Source organism: Xylocopa sonorina, chromosome 1 (assembly GCF_050948175.1).
Source record: "Xylocopa sonorina isolate GNS202 chromosome 1, iyXylSono1_principal, whole genome shotgun sequence".
Classification (NCBI taxonomy): Eukaryota; Metazoa; Arthropoda; class Insecta; order Hymenoptera; family Apidae; genus Xylocopa; species Xylocopa sonorina.
In genome coordinates, this window is record NC_135193.1 from 4510939 (window position 1) to 4531167 (window position 20229).

Genomic DNA, 20229 nt, shown 5'->3' on the forward strand with positions numbered 1-20229 from the left:
CCTGGCACCCTAACGTTTCCTAAACGGAAATTAACACCCTCTCTTAGCCTGCGGTGCCCTTCTTGTCGGCCGTCTCGGTGACGCTCAAGCGGATGGCCAAGTAAAGCAAAAATCAATGGATATTATATCGCGACTCTGGCGACTGTTGCTCGACACGATCCCTCTTATCGGATCGTTGGTCGAGGGAAAAGGGTTCGCGCGCGAAGCTTCTGCCGCAAGATTGTTTGTTACACAATGGAAGCGTTAATTTCCTGAGGTGGCACGTCGATCGTGCTTAGCGTCGACAAGCCCTTTTCCTTGCCATGCGAGCCGACGATGTACACGTGTACAGCTTCGTCGAGGCGAATTGTGTTTCTCCGCGACATGTTCGAGAGCTTCCATTTGCAGCGTTCGCTTGTGATATTGAGACATTTTTTTCGTTACGATTCCTCTGTCAAATGTATAACACACGCATACATCGAGACCAGACACAGTTAATGAATGAAAGAAGATTACGAGAGGGATTATACGTTTTACCGTGGAATCAGTAACGCTCGAGTCGTCGGTGGAAAAAAAATATTGCATACACGACCACAAACTCTGGAGATCAGCCTTTAATTTCGAACAGATCCAGAGCGATGCCCGAGAGATTGAAAAAAGATAACGTGACAGGTGTCGAGAAATATTTGTACGCTGTATTTCTTCTTTTGTCTCTTGTTTTTTTTTTTTTTTTTTTGGTAGGAACGTGTGGGGGGAATTGCAACGTGCGCGTGTGTGCATTGTTGATTCAGTTATATTTGGCGAAAGGTTGATTGTGAACGAGCGAACCATCGTTGCAATATCCCGCGATCCAATTTCCTCGGCCGTCAGGAAGAGCCGTAACTGATAATTACCCGATGATATGGCTAAATTTTATTCGCGGGAATTACGTAACCCGTTGAATGCGTATCGATGCATTGTGTCGATAATTACGTCATACGAAATTGTTAGCAACGCGGCGCAATTCCGCGGTTCTGCGGTACTTTCGCTCGCCAGGACGACTGATGCGCGCTTTTCCGCGGCCTCGAATCGAATTTCACCGCTTCAACCCCGCTTCTCGACCCGTTCTCTAAAATCTGAAACTTAAATAGAGCTCCGGAGATGATTAAATCTGTCGCAGTTATTATCCGCAACGAGATCTATGGGCGACCGAATATATTAAGCTAAAAAAACACAGAGGCACACATTGTCAAGGGGCCGATGCAAGAGGTGATAGAATGTGAGAGGCGTGAGAAAAAAGGAACGAAAACACTTGAAATGAATTATGCATCGGGTATATTATAACGCGGAAGGCTGGAGCGTAAATATTCAATGAGAGTGTTGAAATGGCGGAGAAAAAGATTCATGTAGAACCCACGACCTTGTTCCCGACGATCCTAATTATTCGATTTTGTTTCATTTAGGAAGAACACGGGTGGTATTCACGCGATACTGATTCGCAATACTTTATCGATCACCGTCAGATCCAATTATACCTGAATTACATTACGCGAGATATTTCGTACGATCAAAAATGATATTCATTATTATTTTAATGCCGTTGACATTTACAATTTTAAATATATCATTATGCCAAGACACGCGTTACCAGGCGATATTTTTCGCCAATATCTACAAAACAGAAAGCTCGCCCCAAGCCGGGTCATGAATATTCCGAATGTCAGAGGAGAGAAAATTCATGGAAATTTACTCGCGTTCTATACGACATTGTTTTCTATCGCCTCGTTCTCTACAATCACTTATGAATAATTTAGCGATGCCACGCGCCGCTGCACCCTGTCAATAAACATTTCAAATCACTTGGCATATTTGCAGAGGCGACGTTTACAATAATTGCAACAAGATCACGATCGTGTGATCGCGACCGGGTCGTCGTACGTGCCCCGATCGTAATAATGGATACGTCATTATTCCAAGAGACGCGTTATCGGCCGATCTTTCATGCCGATATCTATGAAACAAAAAGCACGGCCCGATGGGCCATGAATATTCCGAATGTCGCGGGAGAGGTTGAACGGCAGGGTGGGGCGCGCAGAGTTGGCGGCACGAAGTGACGGAAAGTTTCCGGTGGCGTATCGCTTTTGCCAGGCCGATATACACGCGCGGCGTGTGCATAAATGTCAGCCGCATTAACGGGAACGCTCAATATTCGGCCGCAGGTCTCCGTGCAGGAGGAGGGCGAGGACAAGGGACCAATTTGCCCTCCGCTTCCGGCGCAGTACCACCCGGCCGCCTACACCACGACGACACCGCAACTACACAAAACTATCACGGATTACAGCGGTTGGTAGCGACGTTAAGTGCGACACTTAAGCCTTTCGAACTCTGCGCGTGCATGCACGGTTAGGCCGATTTAAATTAATTCAAACAGACCCGCCACTCGAGTTTGACGATTATCAACGCCGCGCCGCGTGACCCATTGTCCAGAATTATTAACCGCTAACCCCTTCACGCGCGCTACCGTAACAGCGGCCACGGCCCAGCAGGACCATTTGATACGGGGAACTCGAAATTTTCGTAATTCCCGAAACTGAACGACGGACTTGCCCCTTCGCGTTTAACTCTCCGATCGTTGAACCGTGATTTCAGTCGATATGTACAGGTGCGCAAAATCGAGCCAAGTTTGGTTCAGTTGGGAAACTGCGAGGTAAGAAGAGTGGATTTGGTTTAAAATGTTTCGTATACCGATTTCGCGTTTCCAACTTGGTAGCGCTGAATTTTTTTATCACCCCCAGCGTGAAAGGCAACGTGGACGACGTTATGAACCGTTTCAGTGAGTAATAGTATTTAGAGAAAAGAAAAAACGGCCGTATCTTTTATGCTGTCGCGTTTCACGGTTACGTGTTCGACTCGGTGCAAATTTATTTCGCTAGATACAGGTTCGGATCAAGCAATCATTTTAGACACGGTGTCGTAAATAGCTGAATACCTTCGAGAGCTCTCGTTTCATAAAAGTAGACGGTTTTACGGGAATTTCGAGTTAATCTCGGTAACGTTTCATCCCTTCGACATTTGTTAACACGCCGTGTAATTTAATGGCAGGAAAACTCGAAATGAGTGGCCCCGCCGCTGCGGTACATTATCGAGTTTGCGTTTGACTGGAATTACACAAAATCGCGGTGAACTATAGCCATTACACAGCCATGGTACACAGTGTGCCGTGATATGCAAGCGTGCAGCGTTCGAATTAAATTACGGGCTAATGATCGACGGATTATTATGCACTTTCTAATACTCACAGTCGATACTTAGGAAGGCATAAATCATAATCCACCTAATAATTTGTCAACGGGCACTTGTGCTTCGCGCGACCTGTTTTTGAACCCTGTTCTGAACTTCTATTCGAAATCGCATAATTTTCATAATTCGTTAAAATCGTGCAAGCTTCGAGCACTTGTCCAACAGAAAATTAAATCGCGATCGTGCAATTAGTAACTCTCGACTGGAGCTTCGGAAAGTGAAACAGTGTCAGCTTGACACTGATTATTGCTTCGAACTTCCCGTCATGTCGAGCGAAATGTTCCTCGGAACGGAATAAAATCATACGAATTAAGAGCGAAGGATAAACTTCTGCTCGATGAATCTCGCACGAAACTGCGACCACGTCGAATCGTCGCGCAACGGAAACGAACATCTGACAGTCGCTTAGCCATGCAGGCCGTGTAGAACGGAATGCGTGTAACGCAAGTGCATACGCTAATCGTGATTTAATTACAAAACCGTGCTACGTCTTGGACGTGGCACGGCGCCGATAAAAATTCCGACCACGTACGAGCGGAAGGAACGTCGCGCGCAAAAAGTGCTGGCGTGTCGCGAGAAACGAAACCAATAACCGAAAGAAGCGAAACGCGGTGATAAAGAAAGATTCCTTGTGCAAAAAACAAACAGTGGGAAAGAAGGAGAAAATAAACGAGGCACGTGGAAGAGGTAACGGGTCGTTCGGAAGTTCCGAGGAACATGCGACTGGGAGCCGGGTTAAAACCTGCCGTGGTAATTTCTTTCGTGCGCGCAGGCCATCGTGTCTCTAACCTTGTCAAAAATTCTTTTTTCCTTTCCGCTCACGGTATCGGCGGACAGGGATCACGGAGGTGCAGCCGGTTATTCCGCTGTTGCTGAACACGACGATCAATCTTGCCAGGCCAATTCCGCCGGTACAAGAATATCCATCTAATCCGCCGCCTATACCGCCGCCGCCGGAAAAGTATTACGCCAGCACGGAGATCTGCAAGGTGAGTATCAAAAATGTACGCCAGACATGCGATCCGTGACGATTCCGTTCCGTGGTCCTCTCGCGAGGGTTGCATTAATGCGGGCCACTTGGAGCTCGGAACTGTGTCAAACGCCATTATGGTTCGTGACTATGGGATCTTACGTCGCCATCGTGGCACTCGCTCCCGTCGTTCCCCTTTCGCGAGCCTGACAGCGAGCTTGTTCAACGAATCCTTTTAACGTCCCGCTGTTTTCGTCGTGTGTACTTACACGAAATCGGTTGTGCGTTCTATACGACTGTTCTTTAAGGGGGACGGAAATTAGACTCATGATTAATTCCTCCTGCGCCTCGCTCGTTTTCCACCCGCTTCCTCCTACCTTCCCCCACCATCCCTTCTTTTTTTCTTCTCTTATTTTAATTAGAACGTTTAAAGTTTCGCTGCGCAACGGCGCGTGTTAAAACACTTCGCGCGGAGAATAATGAAGCTTAATGGACGAAAAACAAGGGAACGAGAAGGGACTATCAATCACGACTAATGCGAGACCTCTGGGGGAAATGTCTTACGCGGGCATACACTGATCACCGGCTGATAGCGCGGACTCCGCGATTATTGATTGCCCTAACCGCCCTCTGGCTCACGTGTACTTTAATTTCGCCGGGTATTCAACGAAACCCATTAAATCTTTTCCGCGATATCGAGACTAATGTACGGTATTTCAGTTACTATTATCCGGACTAACGCGTGCAATTATAATACCATTAACGATTTAAAGTACGCCGATGGTAGCACCCCGCCGAGGCATTTAAATCGCCGCAAGGCAAGGGCCGCTACCATTACCTGTACAACGTGGCGTAGGTCGGTGATTTTTTACGGCCACTTTTAATTGAATAAAAAGCCTCGAATTCGTACCAGACCGTGCCTCGATAGTAGTACTACCATTGCCGACGCTGTGACAGGTTTAACAGGCCTGAACACGGATAACACGTTTATCTGTCAAAGAGTTCGCCTGCCGAGAACTGCTGACGCGTTTGAGCGTCACTTCTGTTTTAAAGGGCGGCATCACGGGGATTAACTCGCGGCCGGACACTTTGGGTTACTCTTTAGAACGCGCGAAAAAATAACGCGCAACGTTAAAAGGATTCGTGACAAGAGCGTACGGGTTGTTAGCTAAGATATCTGTTTTAAAAGACGCCCGCCTCGTGTAATCGGACTCGAAGCGTTTAAAACCGAAGAGAACGCTGGAAACACCGACCACGGCTGGGTTTAAATTCATCCCTGGTACATCACCGGGTAAATAACCCGGGGGCTTTCGTTCCGCGCATTAACGCGTCTCCGTTTTTTCTTCCCGTAGAACACCCTGCCGCCGCTGCCGCCGTCACCGACACCGAGCACACCGCCGCCAATGAGCGCGAAAGCCTCCAGCAGCATGACAAGCTACAGTCCCGAGGACATGCTCACGGAGGAGGAAGACGAGGTGCCCGAGTGCATCTTAGACTTCCCCCGGGAGAAGCTCAACATCGTTGAAAACCTCGGCTGCGGATACTTCGGCGACGTTCACGTTTGCGAGGTCGACAGGTTTCCCGGTTACGACGAGGTCTTCCGGAACGCTACCAGCGACCTGGTGATCGTTAAGTCCCTCAGACCTGGATCCTCGGATGCGCTTAGGTGAGGCTCCTCTGCGTTATCGAGCGTCGCGGGAGACGCGCGTCGACCGGAAATCCCCGCGATACCGGGGGCGAATAAAGTCGCGCGGACGGTTTTAACGGCCACGCGTTCATGTTTCGAATTTCGCGATGAAACATATCGACCACTGAGACCGATATAATAATCTTCTTTTTACTTGGAACGGTTCTGCTTTAATTGGAGTGTGCGTCGCGGGCAAATTCGAAGTCGTAATGATAATTTAAAAAGATAAAGACGACGGTTATCTTGTTCCGTCGAAGAGGGTTTCTTGTCGAGTGTACGATCGGATACCGCGCGTGAAAATTGACAGCGTGTTTCTTGTGTAACGGGTTGTATAATAGAATTTGTTTCGATATTTTTTGCAACACTGTTACAACGTTCGAATGAAAACAGAGTATCGAAGGGTTTTACTGACAAACAACGAACGATTCGAGTGTGCGAACACGCGTTTACCTTTCACTTCCATAAAAAAAAAAACACACGTACGCGCAAGAACAAGCTATTCTAATGAATCGTACGAAACGACGATGGCGTAAATTATTAAAGCGCGCTCGTTCGGAGGCAAATCGTTGTGTCTCCGCCAGTTACGGTTAGGTACGGGAGTAAACGTTTCGATTCGCGTTGGCTAAGAATTTTTTTCCACCCCAGACGATTTATCGCGGCCAATTCCTTCGCTTACGCGGAGGGAACGGAGCAACGCGGTACGCGTCGCGTGAAAATCGGGAATCGATAAAGCTACCGGTCATAATTAAATCTGCCAATAGGAATGAATGGAACAACACGTTATCGGAGCACTCGTTTAAGTCGCTAAATACAGTGGTCGGAACTATTAACCGTGCGATATTTCACGGTGACCGAAAATATGGGGAAATATAGGATAACCGATGGAAAATTATCCAAGCCGATTACAGAACGGCGCACCGATTCATTTGTTATCCGCGGACCCTCCGCGTGGCTTGGTACGCGTCGCCTCTGGTCGCAGGGCTAACAGGCGAAATATAGGGCATCGATAGAAAATGATACCGATCGATTATATTTAGAGGCGGCTGTGGCGTTAACGCGGTAATTCGATGAACGCGCAACCAAGTGATTTCGTACATAATGACGCGCGTGTTCGTGTATTAAGTTGCCGGGCGTAGCTATAACGCGGAGAAAGTGTTTAAACGGTCAGTGACTGGCGCATAATCGAATAACTTGTTCGCGTCGTTGCTACTTTTCGCGGCCGGCCAGGCTTTACCGGGCAGCACCTGAAGCCGTCCGGTCCGCTGCTTGCGATTGACAATACCCTGGTAATTGACCGTATGGGAAGTTTCCCTTTGACGGCGTACTTTCCCTGACGCCGGCCGAACCGCGGGAGATTGTTTAAATCCCCTGTCTCGTGCGGCGTTTTAATAAACGAGTTTCACTGCTTACGGCGCTCACAAAGCGACCGGTGAATCGCCGAGTTCCTCCTGACTTTGTGAAATTTGTTATCAAATCATTCGAGAGAGCACGAACTTTCGACCAGCAACGTTACCTTTTGCTGAAACGTACGTACGAACGTTTCGCGCGTTACGATCTCTCTCTCTCTCTCTGTCCCTATATTTATATGTAACAGTGGTTCTTTCGATAAAAATTTTCGTAAACTTCACGAATCCCCTATCGTTGAATTCTACGCGTCCGTTACCGTCGATGACGGTCGAGTTTCAAGTTCGAGGACAAGAAAGCACGTCCGGAAGTACGCGACAAAGCGTGTCCTGGCGAGGAACATGCGGCGCGATATCGCTCGCGCGGCGGAAGGATCATCCGGGTAGACAGGATCGCGGATTACAGAGCTCGTTGACGGAATATTCGCGTGGACGTGTATTGTCGTCGAGAAGCCTCTTAAGGGACACCAGAAGTAGAATCGCTATCGTTTATTGCTTCTTCCATGCGACAAACCACTCGTTGCCCGCGCCAGTTCTCGAGATCTTTTAAAACCGCAACGAGGAAGGCAACGGGACAGAAGACTGTTACCAAGTGCAATCTTTGCATCTGCCTTGTTCTCCGTCGACGTTTGAAAATTCAGCTAATGATTTCAAACGGAAATCGAGTCAATTGCGAATGTTTTCTATCGTGACGGAGCCTGAGATTCGAGCAGAAGAGTTCGATAAAATTCGCCAAGTTTGTATTATCCGTATAACTCGTCGTACGTCTGGCAGAGGGTTTCAATTTGTTTTCCCAGCGCGGAGGGTTCACCAGTTTCCCGTGGGGAGACGCATTTACCGGTTTCTCGTTGACCTCCTCGAAATTAACCGACAACTTCTTTGTCGCCTGAAATTAGCCGAAATAGTGAAATTTGTTAATTAGAAGCCCGCGCGGGAACGGGCCGATACAGCGTTGCGCGGCGAGTAACGACGCTATAATTACCGCCGGTGGAAACTGGAATTTCCCGAAGCTCGAGTTTACATGTACACACACACACATACACACACGTGTATACGGGCCGTCGCATAATACAAATCCTCCGTCCTCTCGCAAATAACATGTACGAATACGCGAAATCGATCTCCGAAACGTAGTTACTCCGCAATCAACCGTGGCCATTATGCCGTGGACGTTGTTACGCTCAAAAACATCACTGCCGCGCAACGGGTTCCTAAATATTAGAGAAGCGAAACGGAACCGTGGTAGCTCTATTAAACATGAAACCCGAGCGGGCGTACTCGAAACGATAATCCCGGCACTGGCCGTTACCCGTGACCCGTGTTACGTATCCTGGTTTCGCCTTCCGTTTCGCAAGACGGTCGAGAACGTTGGAGAAACCAGGGAAAGATGGGCTGAGGGACCAGGGACAACGGGGAGGCGGATGCTCGCGCGTGGAACCCTAGCGCGCGCTCTCGTATTATTTCCAGTGTGTCCGCGCGGCCGTATTCAATGGTTGGCCGATTTGGTGAGGCCGACCGGCTATAAAGGTATTACTTCCGTGTGTCCCGTGTATTTTCCAGGATAGAATTTCAACAGGAGGCAAAAAGACTGGCACGGCTGGCCGATCGGAACGTCGCGCGGCTATTGGGCGCCAGCCTCGAAGACGACCCCATGTGCATCGTATTGGAGAACGGCGAGTACGGGGATCTGAATCAATACCTGCAGAGCCACATCGCTGAAACGTCCACCGTGCACACCGCCAAGACCCTCAGGTAGATACGGTTAATTGGGACGCTACGCGGGGTGCGATCCTGGAATTGTGTAACGCGTGCGAAACGGTTTGGAGCGGTAGGTGTCCGCGTTGATATCGTTGCCCGCCTAGCGGAAATATAAACGAATGTTTCTCCTCTTTTTACAGTGGTAATCTCGCGAGAATTGACCGTGTTACAAAGTTTATCGCGGCTATTTCACGTGACGCGAAGTTAATTATGAACGTTTCACGCGTAACAAAAGTAATTAACGCGGCGTATTAAAACGCGCCGCGTCCCGAGCTTAACTGTTTGCCATTTCGCCGGTATCACAAGCTAGACGCGCGGTGCGAGCGCGAGCGTGCACGGTATCGCACAGTTGCTCGCGACAAATGATATTTCAGTTAACGATTACGTTCGACGGCTCGAAATGAGTCCAATTTTCATTTTTTCCCCACCCCCCTCCCGCTCCACCCTTTTTTTTCATTTCACCGTCACCAGACACGTCAGTTCCAATCACGTTCGAGACTCGCGTGTGGAAGCGCGACGCGTTCGCGGATCGGTCGAAAATGCTCGAAATACGAGAAATCGGCTGAAAATGAGAGGTGAACGACAGAGAAGATCATCGTTGCTCGTGACAGCTGTCGACGGCCCGTGTTTTTCCCAAGCGTTCGTTTCCGGTTGCCCCTGCAAGAGAAACAACCGATACCGTTCGTTCACTCTTTGTCTTCGTCGCCGCTAACGAACCGTATCGATCTATCGTCTGTTAAAAACTCGCGATACCGTGCCAAATATTTTCACCGACGTCCGATTCCGTCGAACAGCGAAACGCGGAAACGAATTATCATTTCGCTAAATTGCAACATTCTTCTCCCTCGACAGACTGTCTAAGAGTCTCGCGGGGAATTGTATGCGCGAGCAAAAATAAATCTGTTCGACCGCGTAATCCACGTGCACGCGAAAAAAAAAAAAAACGAGGGGTGAACGGAAAAAGAGATCCGCGAGCTAACGGGCCGACGGTTTCTGCTCGTACATTATCCCCGGTTAGAAGCTCGTCAGGGTGATAACCGAGAATAATGACGTTACAAACGGCCCATGGTAGGTATATCTCTCTCTCTCTCTCTCTCTTCCTCTGTCCCTCGTAAAAACGTAAAAACAATGCTCGCATCGAAAATATACCGCTGGTACGCGCCTCGAATCGGCGGAGAGTGGGAACGAAAAAAGCCACCGAGTTTATATCCACGATTGACGGATAGAAACGAACGCGGTCGATCTGGCTGGCTTTTGTCGTTAATGCAGATGGTCTGACCGACGCGCGCGTCCATCTGTGCTTTAAAGCGTCGTCATTTGCGGTATTACGAGCCGATACGAACGACGTGTCCTCGTCCGGTGCGCGCTGTGCTTCCACAGACGCGCGTACGCGTGCATGCACGCCGGGACGGGAGTTTCGCGTGGCGAACTTCTGAACGGAACCGCATCGTTCTTCGTGTTGCAGTTTCGGCACGTTGGTTTACATGGCCACGCAAATAGCATCCGGCATGAAACACCTCGAGGAAATGGACTTCGTGCATCGGGATCTGGCCACAAGGTAACGACAGACAGTTTCTCTCGTAGATTATTTTAAGGTGAACTACGTCGATCAGTCATCAAGTTCGGCTTTCCGGCCGCGACGCGGACAAACACGTTTCCCTCCGTCTACGGCGAGGCGGAGCGTTACTTTTGTTTGAGCTACCGGGTCGATCGCGTCCCGCTGGCCGTTCGTGCTCGAACTTCCGTGTGTTTGGTATTTGGAGCAAAACTGCGGGTCGAGCTTTGTCACATGCCTCGGTGAATGGTAACGATCGACGGAAGTTCGCCCGCGCAGCTGTTAAATGTTGCTTAATGAACTTCTGCCAGCTGGGAAGTCAAACGAGCTGTACAGGAGTGTACTCTTTAACGTTACGTTGAAACCGGATATACCGTTCCCGTTGAACAGGAGATCGCGTGCGTTATGGGTCGCAAGTTTTATCGCAAACGATTTCTTTCATTTAAAGAACAGATCGACGGACCTTCGACATTATAGTTGGCTCCAGAATACATATCTCTTCCTTGTATAAAGGAAGGATTCAGGATGAAACAGTGCGATCTATCGAGGAAAGACCCACGGCTACATAAATCACAGTGAAAGACCCCGCGGTAGACGGTGGCGAATTGTCCAATTACCGCTCCCCTAACTAATACAATCGAGTTTCTTTTCACGGTGTCGAACCGTAATCCGCCCGTCGCGTTTACCTCGCCACTTCCGGCCGCTCGTTTTAAGGACGAAGTTTCCCTCGGTTACGACTCCGCTCGGAACCCCCTAGCCGCGGCCCTCGAGCCTCGTCGATGCTGAAACTGTCGGATACCGACACCGCTGGCAACTCGACGGGACGTGCTGCGTGGCAGGGCCATTAAGAGGGAACAAGTGGTCCGGGGGATTGCCAGGTCACGTGTTCGAATTATTAACTCTAATCATAAACTTTAATTACAATGGCCCGGGGGAGGGGGAGCGGATGGCGTCGACGCTCGCATAAACGCGGAACGCGCAGGCCCCGCGGCGGATGAAATTAATTGCCAGTTGATTTATAGAAACCAGTTTTAAGCGCCGCGCATGCGTTTAATAAGCAACCGAGTGAACGAGATTACGGATGAAGAATGTACTCGCCTGACGATCCGTTGATTACCTTCTTCGCCGATCTTTTAGTTAACACTATCGTTCGTCGCGCTAATAACGACACGCGAGCCATTAAGATATTTATACCCCGATCAGCTGCATTCGTTCGCGTCGCGTACATTTCGCTAGTTTTAACGTCCTGTTACCGGGTTAATTTCCGTCGAAAATGCAATTATTACCTGCATGCATCGTGAAATATTAACGTCTAACTACACCCAGCAGCGATTCCCCATTAACGGGATACGCGGTTAAAAATAGACTGTACGTGCCATTACGTATACAACGCTTTCTCGCGCGAACGTTAGAGATTAATTAAAGCTCGAATTAAAGTATTTATGCCGCTCTTTACCGCGTTAAATCACTGGCGTGAAAGAAGTGTCGGCTGGGAATATCGCCCGGAAATTCGCGAACCGTCTCCGCTCCGTGTAGCCGAGTTAAATGCAACCGGAAGCACCGACGGACCAGTTTCTCGCGCGATAAACGGCCAGTTTCGTGCAAGTAGAAATCGGCGCGGCGCTTCGAGCGGCGGCTTTCCGGTGAGTATGAGACGGTTAAAAGCGACGCCCCTCTCGAAACGGTCCTCCAGAGTGCATCGCCGCCAGACGAGGCTTCAGAACGCGCGACAGACGCGAAGTCGAGAACCGAAGGATTGCTTTGGGATTCGCGTGTCATCGGAAACGGTTCTATCTCCGCAGGTTTGGCGTGCTATTCGCGAGATTTTCCGTGCGTCGATCCCCAGCTTATACGACGAGAAACTTTAATTAACTCGCGCATAAACAGCTGATACCAAATTCATTTGGACGAACCGCGGAAGCCACGATGGAATTTTAATAGCGCGTACGGCTAACGACGAGTCGGTGATTGTCACTGATTATACAATTGAAATAAATCGAGTAACCGATTGCAACGAATCGCGGTCGTAATTAGAGGATAATGGAGGAGCGGAAGAAAGTTCGTTTTGCATCGTCGACTCGATACGTGTCGCGGGGGAAGGCGTTCTCGTTAGCGGTTTCTTGTTAAATTTAATGGTTGCCGGAAGCTAGATGTGCTTTAGGGTTATTCGCGTCACGGCTCGTGGTTCGTGTACACGTACAGGAAGTATCGGAAATATTTATCGGTTTATATGCGGTTTGATTAATTAAAATGTTTCCTGCGAAATATTGCCCGGGCTGTCGATAATTTCGTGAACACCGAATAGAATAAAAATAACGTAAAATTCGCGTCGAAAAATGAAACGTTGCAAAATGAATGCGCCTAGAATCAGAACACGAATTCGTCGACGGAAACGAAAAGATGCCAGCTCGTAGACAGATGTATCTATGATCCGTCGACACGGATTGACGTAAAAACAAGGGAATTAATCCGAGGAAACGATTCACCGACGAGAGGGATCAGCGTAGCGGCGTGCGGATCGCCAGAAAAGTGTATCCACCCTCGGGACCGTCTCGATCCAACCCCAATGTCGTAAACAATCCCCGGAGTTCGTGGCAATACATTCGTCTACGTGTTCGAGTGGCGGTGCAGGGGAGAACCGGAATAATCCACTCGGCCTCGAAGACGGATTATCTCGCGGAGGATGCCGTATTTTCTTGCACGGTGGCGGCTCTATCGTAAATAAAGGGATCGTCGCCTCGCTCGTACGGCGATGGCCAACGGTACGCGCGACGCGGCCAGTTTTATTAGAAAACAAAAGAACGTCCGGAATATAAAACTAGACGCCTTTTTTTCGCCTGGCGGATATTCCAAATTCTGAATATTGAAAAAGTTGGAGCGGCTAATGTGGGTCAGCTAAAAAACATCGGTGACCGTAGCCGCCGGCGCGCCAGATGCCACGCTGGAAAAAGAAGAGGGGGCGGGAAGGGGTTGAAGGAGACGAGAGGGGAGAAACGGATGTACGATGGAACGATTTATGGGTTTGTTGCAGAAACTGCTTGGTGAGCCGTGGTTACACGGTGAAAGTGTCGGATCTGGGCGCCGGAAGGAACGCCTACGCAGCTGACTATTTCCGGGTCGAGGGTCGACCTCCGTTGCCGATCCGCTGGATGGCCTGGGAGTCCATGCTGATGGTAAGTTAATTACCGGTTAATCGGTACCGCGGAGTTCACCTGGCCTGCATGGCGGGTTCGTTCACGACTGGATGGTTTGATTGCTTCGATCGGACTGGTTCGTCAAATCGTATGTGTCGCGTTTGAAAACCAAACGGTTGCTCGTTTATTCCGTTCAAGTTGCTTTTACATCCGACTTTGTTCAAATTGAAACTCCGCGCGCGACAGGGGATAATTATATTTGCCAGTCTAGACTCTGTACAAGGTGGCTGGAGTTTATAAATTTAACTGACTCCGGTTGGTTCGTCTTGTCGACACGGTTTCCTCTATGCATTATTAAAGAGCCAGTGACGGAGAATCCTCGATTAGTTTCTACATCGGAAAAGTGAACGTTCCATTTTCATTTTACGATCGTAGAATCGTAAAAGTGCAGTGGACATTATAGAGTGGAACGAATAAACCATTGACGTTTCTCCGTTAACTCATTCCGTCCCCGGTCCTCTGTAATGCTGTAATAACAAAAATACTTGGACCGTTGGTTCGAACAATCACGAGGAGAAACGAGGGAAGTTCGATCGCGATGAACGCTCGCGGTGCAGATCGCAAACGATTTTCGTCGCTTAGGCGCGAGGGGAAATGTAAAGCGGGCACGATCGACTGGCTCTATTCCACGGTGCTACACGGTCAGTGACATTTAAATGGACGGTGGGTACGCATCCACGCGGTGAAACTCGGTTTGGCTTTCGCTACTGCTCTCCGCTCGTTGTTTTCACCCCGTATCCCAGCCGAAATCAAAGCCTGCACGATCCGCGTTTCCACCCTCGGATGAAAGTCCTAACTCTTTTTTCGCTTATTCCGCCAATATTTGCCCCGAAGCCCCGTTGATCTCTGTTGCGGCAGGTTAAAACAACACCAATTACCGGCTAACGGATGGTTTCCGCGAGCCTCGACCCGTTTCGACTTTGAATCTTCCTCGACGGAACCGGGATCTATTTTAACCCTCCTCCTTGTTCCGAAAACCTATCCGCTCTGATCCACGCCGGATCGGAGGAACTTGAAGTGGATTCAAGCGGACGAAACGAGTTCGCTCGTTGGAAGCCAACAGATTAGATCGCATTACGGGGTTAATAACCTAAAACGTTCGCTTTTTAATAGCGATTTAATACTCTTACGATTTAATCGAGCTCTCTTGAGAATGAAAATTCCTAAGTAATCGCGAAAGATGGTTAAGAGATTTTGGTTAAAATCAATAGCCGCAGCAAAAAAAAAATTGTAGCTCCTTTTTTAATTATAAATATTCGCGCTTTGATGTACGTTTAAGGTATTTAGACGAGGGGAAGCGTTCCGTTCCTCGAGGTTCAAGGTATGCATGATATTTTTGAAGGGTGCCCAGGTCAGGCGTAGTGCACAGTTTGCGGTTGGCACGCTCGATAAAAGTAACTGGATGAACATCAACGTCTGGTTCCCAGTGGTCGGGACAAGCTTTTTGACTTAATTTCTGACCGCAGCGTAACAGCAACCCATTCTCCAGCCACTATACCCGATATACCCCTTTTTATTCCGCTTTTTAACCAGCGGTTAAACAACTTGAAACAAGCAATTCCTTACACTGGGGAAAGTTTAAGGAATTCGCTTTGAAATGATTCGAGACAAGTATGTACGCTTGGTGAAACAGTTGAGATAATAATTTATACGACTAAAATTTACATAAATTTGTGAGGGATGAACTATTTTTCGAAATTCTTCTTTTCTCTTGATGGAAATATGACGCAACAGCCACTGTGTATCTACTATTTTCAACTACTCCGCAGGTGCAATAAGTTTCAATAAAATCGATGAATAACGCAAACGTAGATTTACGTGTTAGAAGAATTTCGGCGATTGAAATCGCGCGGATTTCATTTACTATTCGAAATCGATTAATCATTTTTTGAGATCGCGAAATCGCTGTTTCATCCTCGCTGAACAAGGCAATGGTTACTCGGTTAGCGTTCGCAGCCGGCTGTATCGGGAATGAAGTCGCGAAAATACGTTATTCCACGTAGCGACGCGCGGTTACGGTGAATTTATTGGCAGCGAACGGTATGCCACTATATCAGTGTAACGAATGGTAGCACGCTCCGGCCCCGAGGCCGACGTATTTTATTCGTTGTATCCTGTTTTTAATTTCTCGTCCGTAGCAGCCGATATTGAACTGTCGATTCGCGAAACCGCGAAGCATCAGCCCGATAGGGCTGTCTGCGGTCGCATGGCATTAGCGAATCGGGCTTATTCGCTGCTCTTCCGTGCCTTGTGTCATCGTGGTATCGTAAAAGTCCCGGACATCGTTCTGAATATCTAAAACGAACGTACCCTTCCGCATTTAAACTATTATTGTTCGTCTATACAGCGATGCGCAGAATTAATCCGAAGAAAAGTAGTGGATCGATGTTCCTCGAGAAATAACTAAGCCTTTAAAAAATAAAAATTCCAAATATAATATGTCGGAATAAGGCAACGAACGAAGCCAGTTACATGTTCTAATGTTTCTACAATCGTGGATCAGAAAGGGTTAAACAACGACGATCCGAATAGGATCGTTTCACTTAGCGAATTCTGCCACGATCCTGAACGATTTTCTGATTGTTCTCGTGGTGATCGAGGATCAGAATGGGTCGGGTCTCAGTGTTTACTTCTCCGAGAATCCATGAAAATTCGAATCGTCCCCGCCGTGAGAATGGAGAACGCGTTATTTCCAGCGAGAATTTTTCCGACACTTCGCTCGGTGCACGCGACAAGTGGAATAAGCCTGTTCGCGATCAGACATCCAGCGGAGCGCTCGGTTTCTGCGTCTTCCCGTGGTAATTGGGATCAGGGATATTTAGTCAGACGCGAGTTTCGTGTTAATTGGACGCATTACAACTGCAGCTGCTGACGTTAGTTTCTCTTTAATGATAAGACTCCCCGCTTTAATTAGACGATAACAAGATAGCGTTAAATTTAATGTCTCCATTTTCTACGAGCTTCCTTTCCCCTGTTTTACTCGACCTTGTTTAAATTCTTACATCGCTAAGACGATCCTTCGCGTTGCCGATGTCAAAATTAATTCTGTCACAAGCACCGTGAGCAGAAACCAATATTGGTGTTTATCCTGACCGAACAAGGATGCTCGTCTTCGTCGTTGGTCCTATTTGTTCGCGCTGATCCCGAGGCCGAAGCGTCAGTGCGGTCCCATTAGCATCAGACATCGCGTATGAATGAAATTCATGCGAGGGCAAATTGATAGCTAAATGGTAATTTGACTAAATGGGAAACGAGCGGGCAATATACTATTTTGCCGGTCGTTCACGTAGTCATTCGAAATTGACTGCGTCGTTAATGTTTCATTATTGCCATCGTTTATCCGACCTACGCCATTGTGCCCGCGTTAATGAAACGAGCCCACCACCCCCCGTCGCCCCACTCGGGCAACGGCGCCCACCCTATTCCAGTTCGGTGCGCTCGCGCGCTCGAACGTGCCACCCTACCCAAGAATTATACGGAATTAGCGTCGATTTAATGATTCAACGTTCGACTTTATTAAGTTGAACGCCGGCGCGAACTAATGTCCCGCGATCGGCCGCCGTAAACTTTACGACCGTCAACCTCGACTTCCTCGAACCCTCGAGCCGATATTAAAGTTAACGCGTGGCAAAGCTGGCAAGCAACGAGGAAGCTCTCCTCTGCGCGCTACGAGAATTCGCCCCTCACCCTTGCGATTATCGTGGACTAAAAAGGAAGATAAACCAGTAGGAAAAGTCGCTTTGCGAGGCGAAAGCTATCGTAGTCAACCAACGACTGCTCAAAGAGGACTTCCGTTGTTTGTCGTACCATCAAAGCACTACCGAAGAGCGTTCAGAACGATGGCCTAGAAATTTGACTGTTTATGCCAAAGATAGAAGAAGGCAGCTTGTAATTGGCTATAGATGTACAAAGATTCGTCTATTGTAATGATCGATAGCCATCTATCGGAGGTTTTCGTATTTATAAATCATCCTATAAGTAGTCGAATTTATAAATCATTCTGTAAATCCTCGAATTAAGCGTCATTAATCAGCCGTGAAATTACAAACGAATAATCGGAGATTGTCAGTAATACGGGCGAAATTTCGTCGGCGAGTTTTAATATATGCCAACTGCCACGATGACGGTGATACGATGAGAAATGAAACGATCGTTGATTTATCGAACGATTCGATTCCCGTTTAAAATGTTAATCACGGTATCGCGCCAACGGGTAATTACGCGTCGAATTAATCGTCGTGGCAATCGTTATACAGGAGGCGGTGGGGTTAAACCACGTGCACACGCCCGCCGCGGCGGTTTGCAAGCGAAGTCGCAAGGTTTCCGGTGCATGCGTGATCCGTAAACTAGCTGAAGGCGCGTACAGTGTTTCATAGTCAAGATGGAATAGTTCCATGAAATTACGTAACTAAAGCACTTAAGTTGGAGTAATTTCTCGTCAAGCAACGATACCACCCGCCGCGCCCGCCACGCCCTGTAAATAGATTTTAACTTCGAATGGCATCTGCGCTGCGGGCCGCCGAGGAAATCCACCCTCTAGCGTTTCGAAACGTTCCGCCCGTTTCCCGCTAAAATTGATTATTTTATTTCTCCATCTTCCTCTCTCGTGGTTGTTTTCGCGTCGCAATTTTTTAATACGAAACTTTCGCGTCGACAAAATTAAATGTCTGGGAGAGATATTTCTCGTCCCGTGCAACCTGTCGCAGTAATCGCGAGAAAGGGTTGCGAACGAAATGTGTTGGATTTAATTGCGGAGGAATAGGCGACAGTTTGTTCGCCAATTTTTTGGTAAAATTTATTATTACGAGCGCACTGTTCTGAATGAATTCAGGGGAGACACACGTCGAAGAGCGACGTTTGGTCTTTCGCAGTGACGCTCTGGGAGATTCTAACTTTCGCGAGGGAACAACCGTTCGAAGAGCTGCCGGATCACCGCATCGTCGAGAACGCGACTCATTTTTACCAAGAGGACGAGAGAAGGGTGAGTACTCCTCTAGGATACCATCCTTTCATTGTGCTCGCATACTCGAACTGATCAATACGAGTGCCTCGTCCTAATTCCGTTTAAATCTTTCATTCTCATCGTCTTTCGCCAGCGTAGTAATTTTTTAAAGATAGCAGAAATTAAATTAAACAAAGTGTATTCAAGTGTACCGCTCGAAATATTTTTCTATCGGTTCTATCAGCTTGCGACGAAATTAGCATAATTCCTGGGTGATACGGACAATATTCTTCACAGATTATTCTGCCGTTACCAAAGAACTGTCCCAAGGATTTCTACGAGCTGATGCGCGAGTGTTGGCACCGAAACGACGTGGACAGACCTAGTTTCCGCGAGATCCACATGTTCCTCCAGCGAAAGAACCTCGGCTACAAGCACGCCGAGACGAACGACACCTGATACAGAGAACTAGAAGGCTGGAACCTCATCCGGCTTTCTATGATCGGCGAGTTGAACGGAAACTGGTGGAACTGCCCTTCGACGACCAAAGTACACCAAGACAGACCAAGTTAGTACACAAGGGTGATCCAATCGGTCCGAGGAGACGATCCATGAATCGTCGGGAGCAAAGGTAAATCGTGATCATTCGCTGATCGACATGATCCTTCGTTCTGTTTTTCTTTTCAAATCCGTTACGAAGTCAGGATCAGTACGTCTAGAAGCCGGAAGTGAAACATCGATAGTTATTCACGATCTTTATACGAATTAATTTCTTGTCAATGTTGTCATTGTCGAGTAGATCAATTTTCTCATAATCTCGCAATTAGAACCATTAAAAGCATTTCATCAGCGTGCGGTACGTTTCTTTCTTCTGATCGAATATCTTCTTTTCTTTCTTCCGCTGTTCGAACTTTTACGGCGGACTAACGAGAGACTACAATTACGTACCGTATTACGTGAAGCACAATAAACGAATCATCCAGCAGCGCGAAATAATCCGGGCGTCCGAGACGAAATGAAACGTTCCTAGCGCGGGCCAATAGACCGAAAGCACGTTCGATAAATCGCACACACGCCGCTCTGAAATTGATACTGTCGGCAAACAAGCTTATGACACCAGCCGCGACGGCACTCGCGTCACGTTCGGAGTACACGTGGCCAAGGACTTGGGGAAAATCGCGGAGGATCGTTCGCCACCGGCGGCGAATCGTTTCCGGAAACTTTCGCGCCGCTGCCCGCGCCCTCGCGTACGCTCTCCATCCGTCGAGAGCCACGATTTCCAACCCCTCGCGAAACCGGTCCGTGTCGCGTTCGCGAGTTATCTCCACGGCGAGGAACGCTCGCTTAAACTTCGTGACGTTACGGAAGATCGTCGGGTTCTGTTCGATTCGACGAATCGGCAACAGCTTTTCTCTCTTCGCTCTGGAAAAATTTCTGCGCTACCTCCTTGCTTCGTTTGCGT

At 48.3% G+C, this 20229-nt stretch overlaps 1 protein-coding gene across 2 annotated transcripts in view; it reads left to right on the top strand.

Moving 5' to 3' along the window:
* The window catches only part of Ddr (discoidin domain-containing receptor 2), a 174161-nt gene extending 154643 nt beyond the window's left edge, over positions 1–19518 (top strand). For both annotated transcript variants that reach the window (XM_076893431.1, XM_076893440.1), the window contains exons 11-18: positions 2178–2301; positions 4096–4247; positions 5581–5894; positions 8879–9070; positions 10542–10634; positions 13663–13804; positions 18657–18806; positions 19065–19518. In XM_076893431.1, the coding sequence (XP_076749546.1) occupies positions 2178–2301; positions 4096–4247; positions 5581–5894; positions 8879–9070; positions 10542–10634; positions 13663–13804; positions 18657–18806; positions 19065–19226 (1329 nt within the window). In that variant the 3' untranslated portion in view covers positions 19227–19518. The remainder of the gene's footprint in view (positions 1–2177; positions 2302–4095; positions 4248–5580; positions 5895–8878; positions 9071–10541; positions 10635–13662; positions 13805–18656; positions 18807–19064) is intronic.
* The last annotated feature ends 711 nt before the right edge of the window (positions 19519–20229 follow it).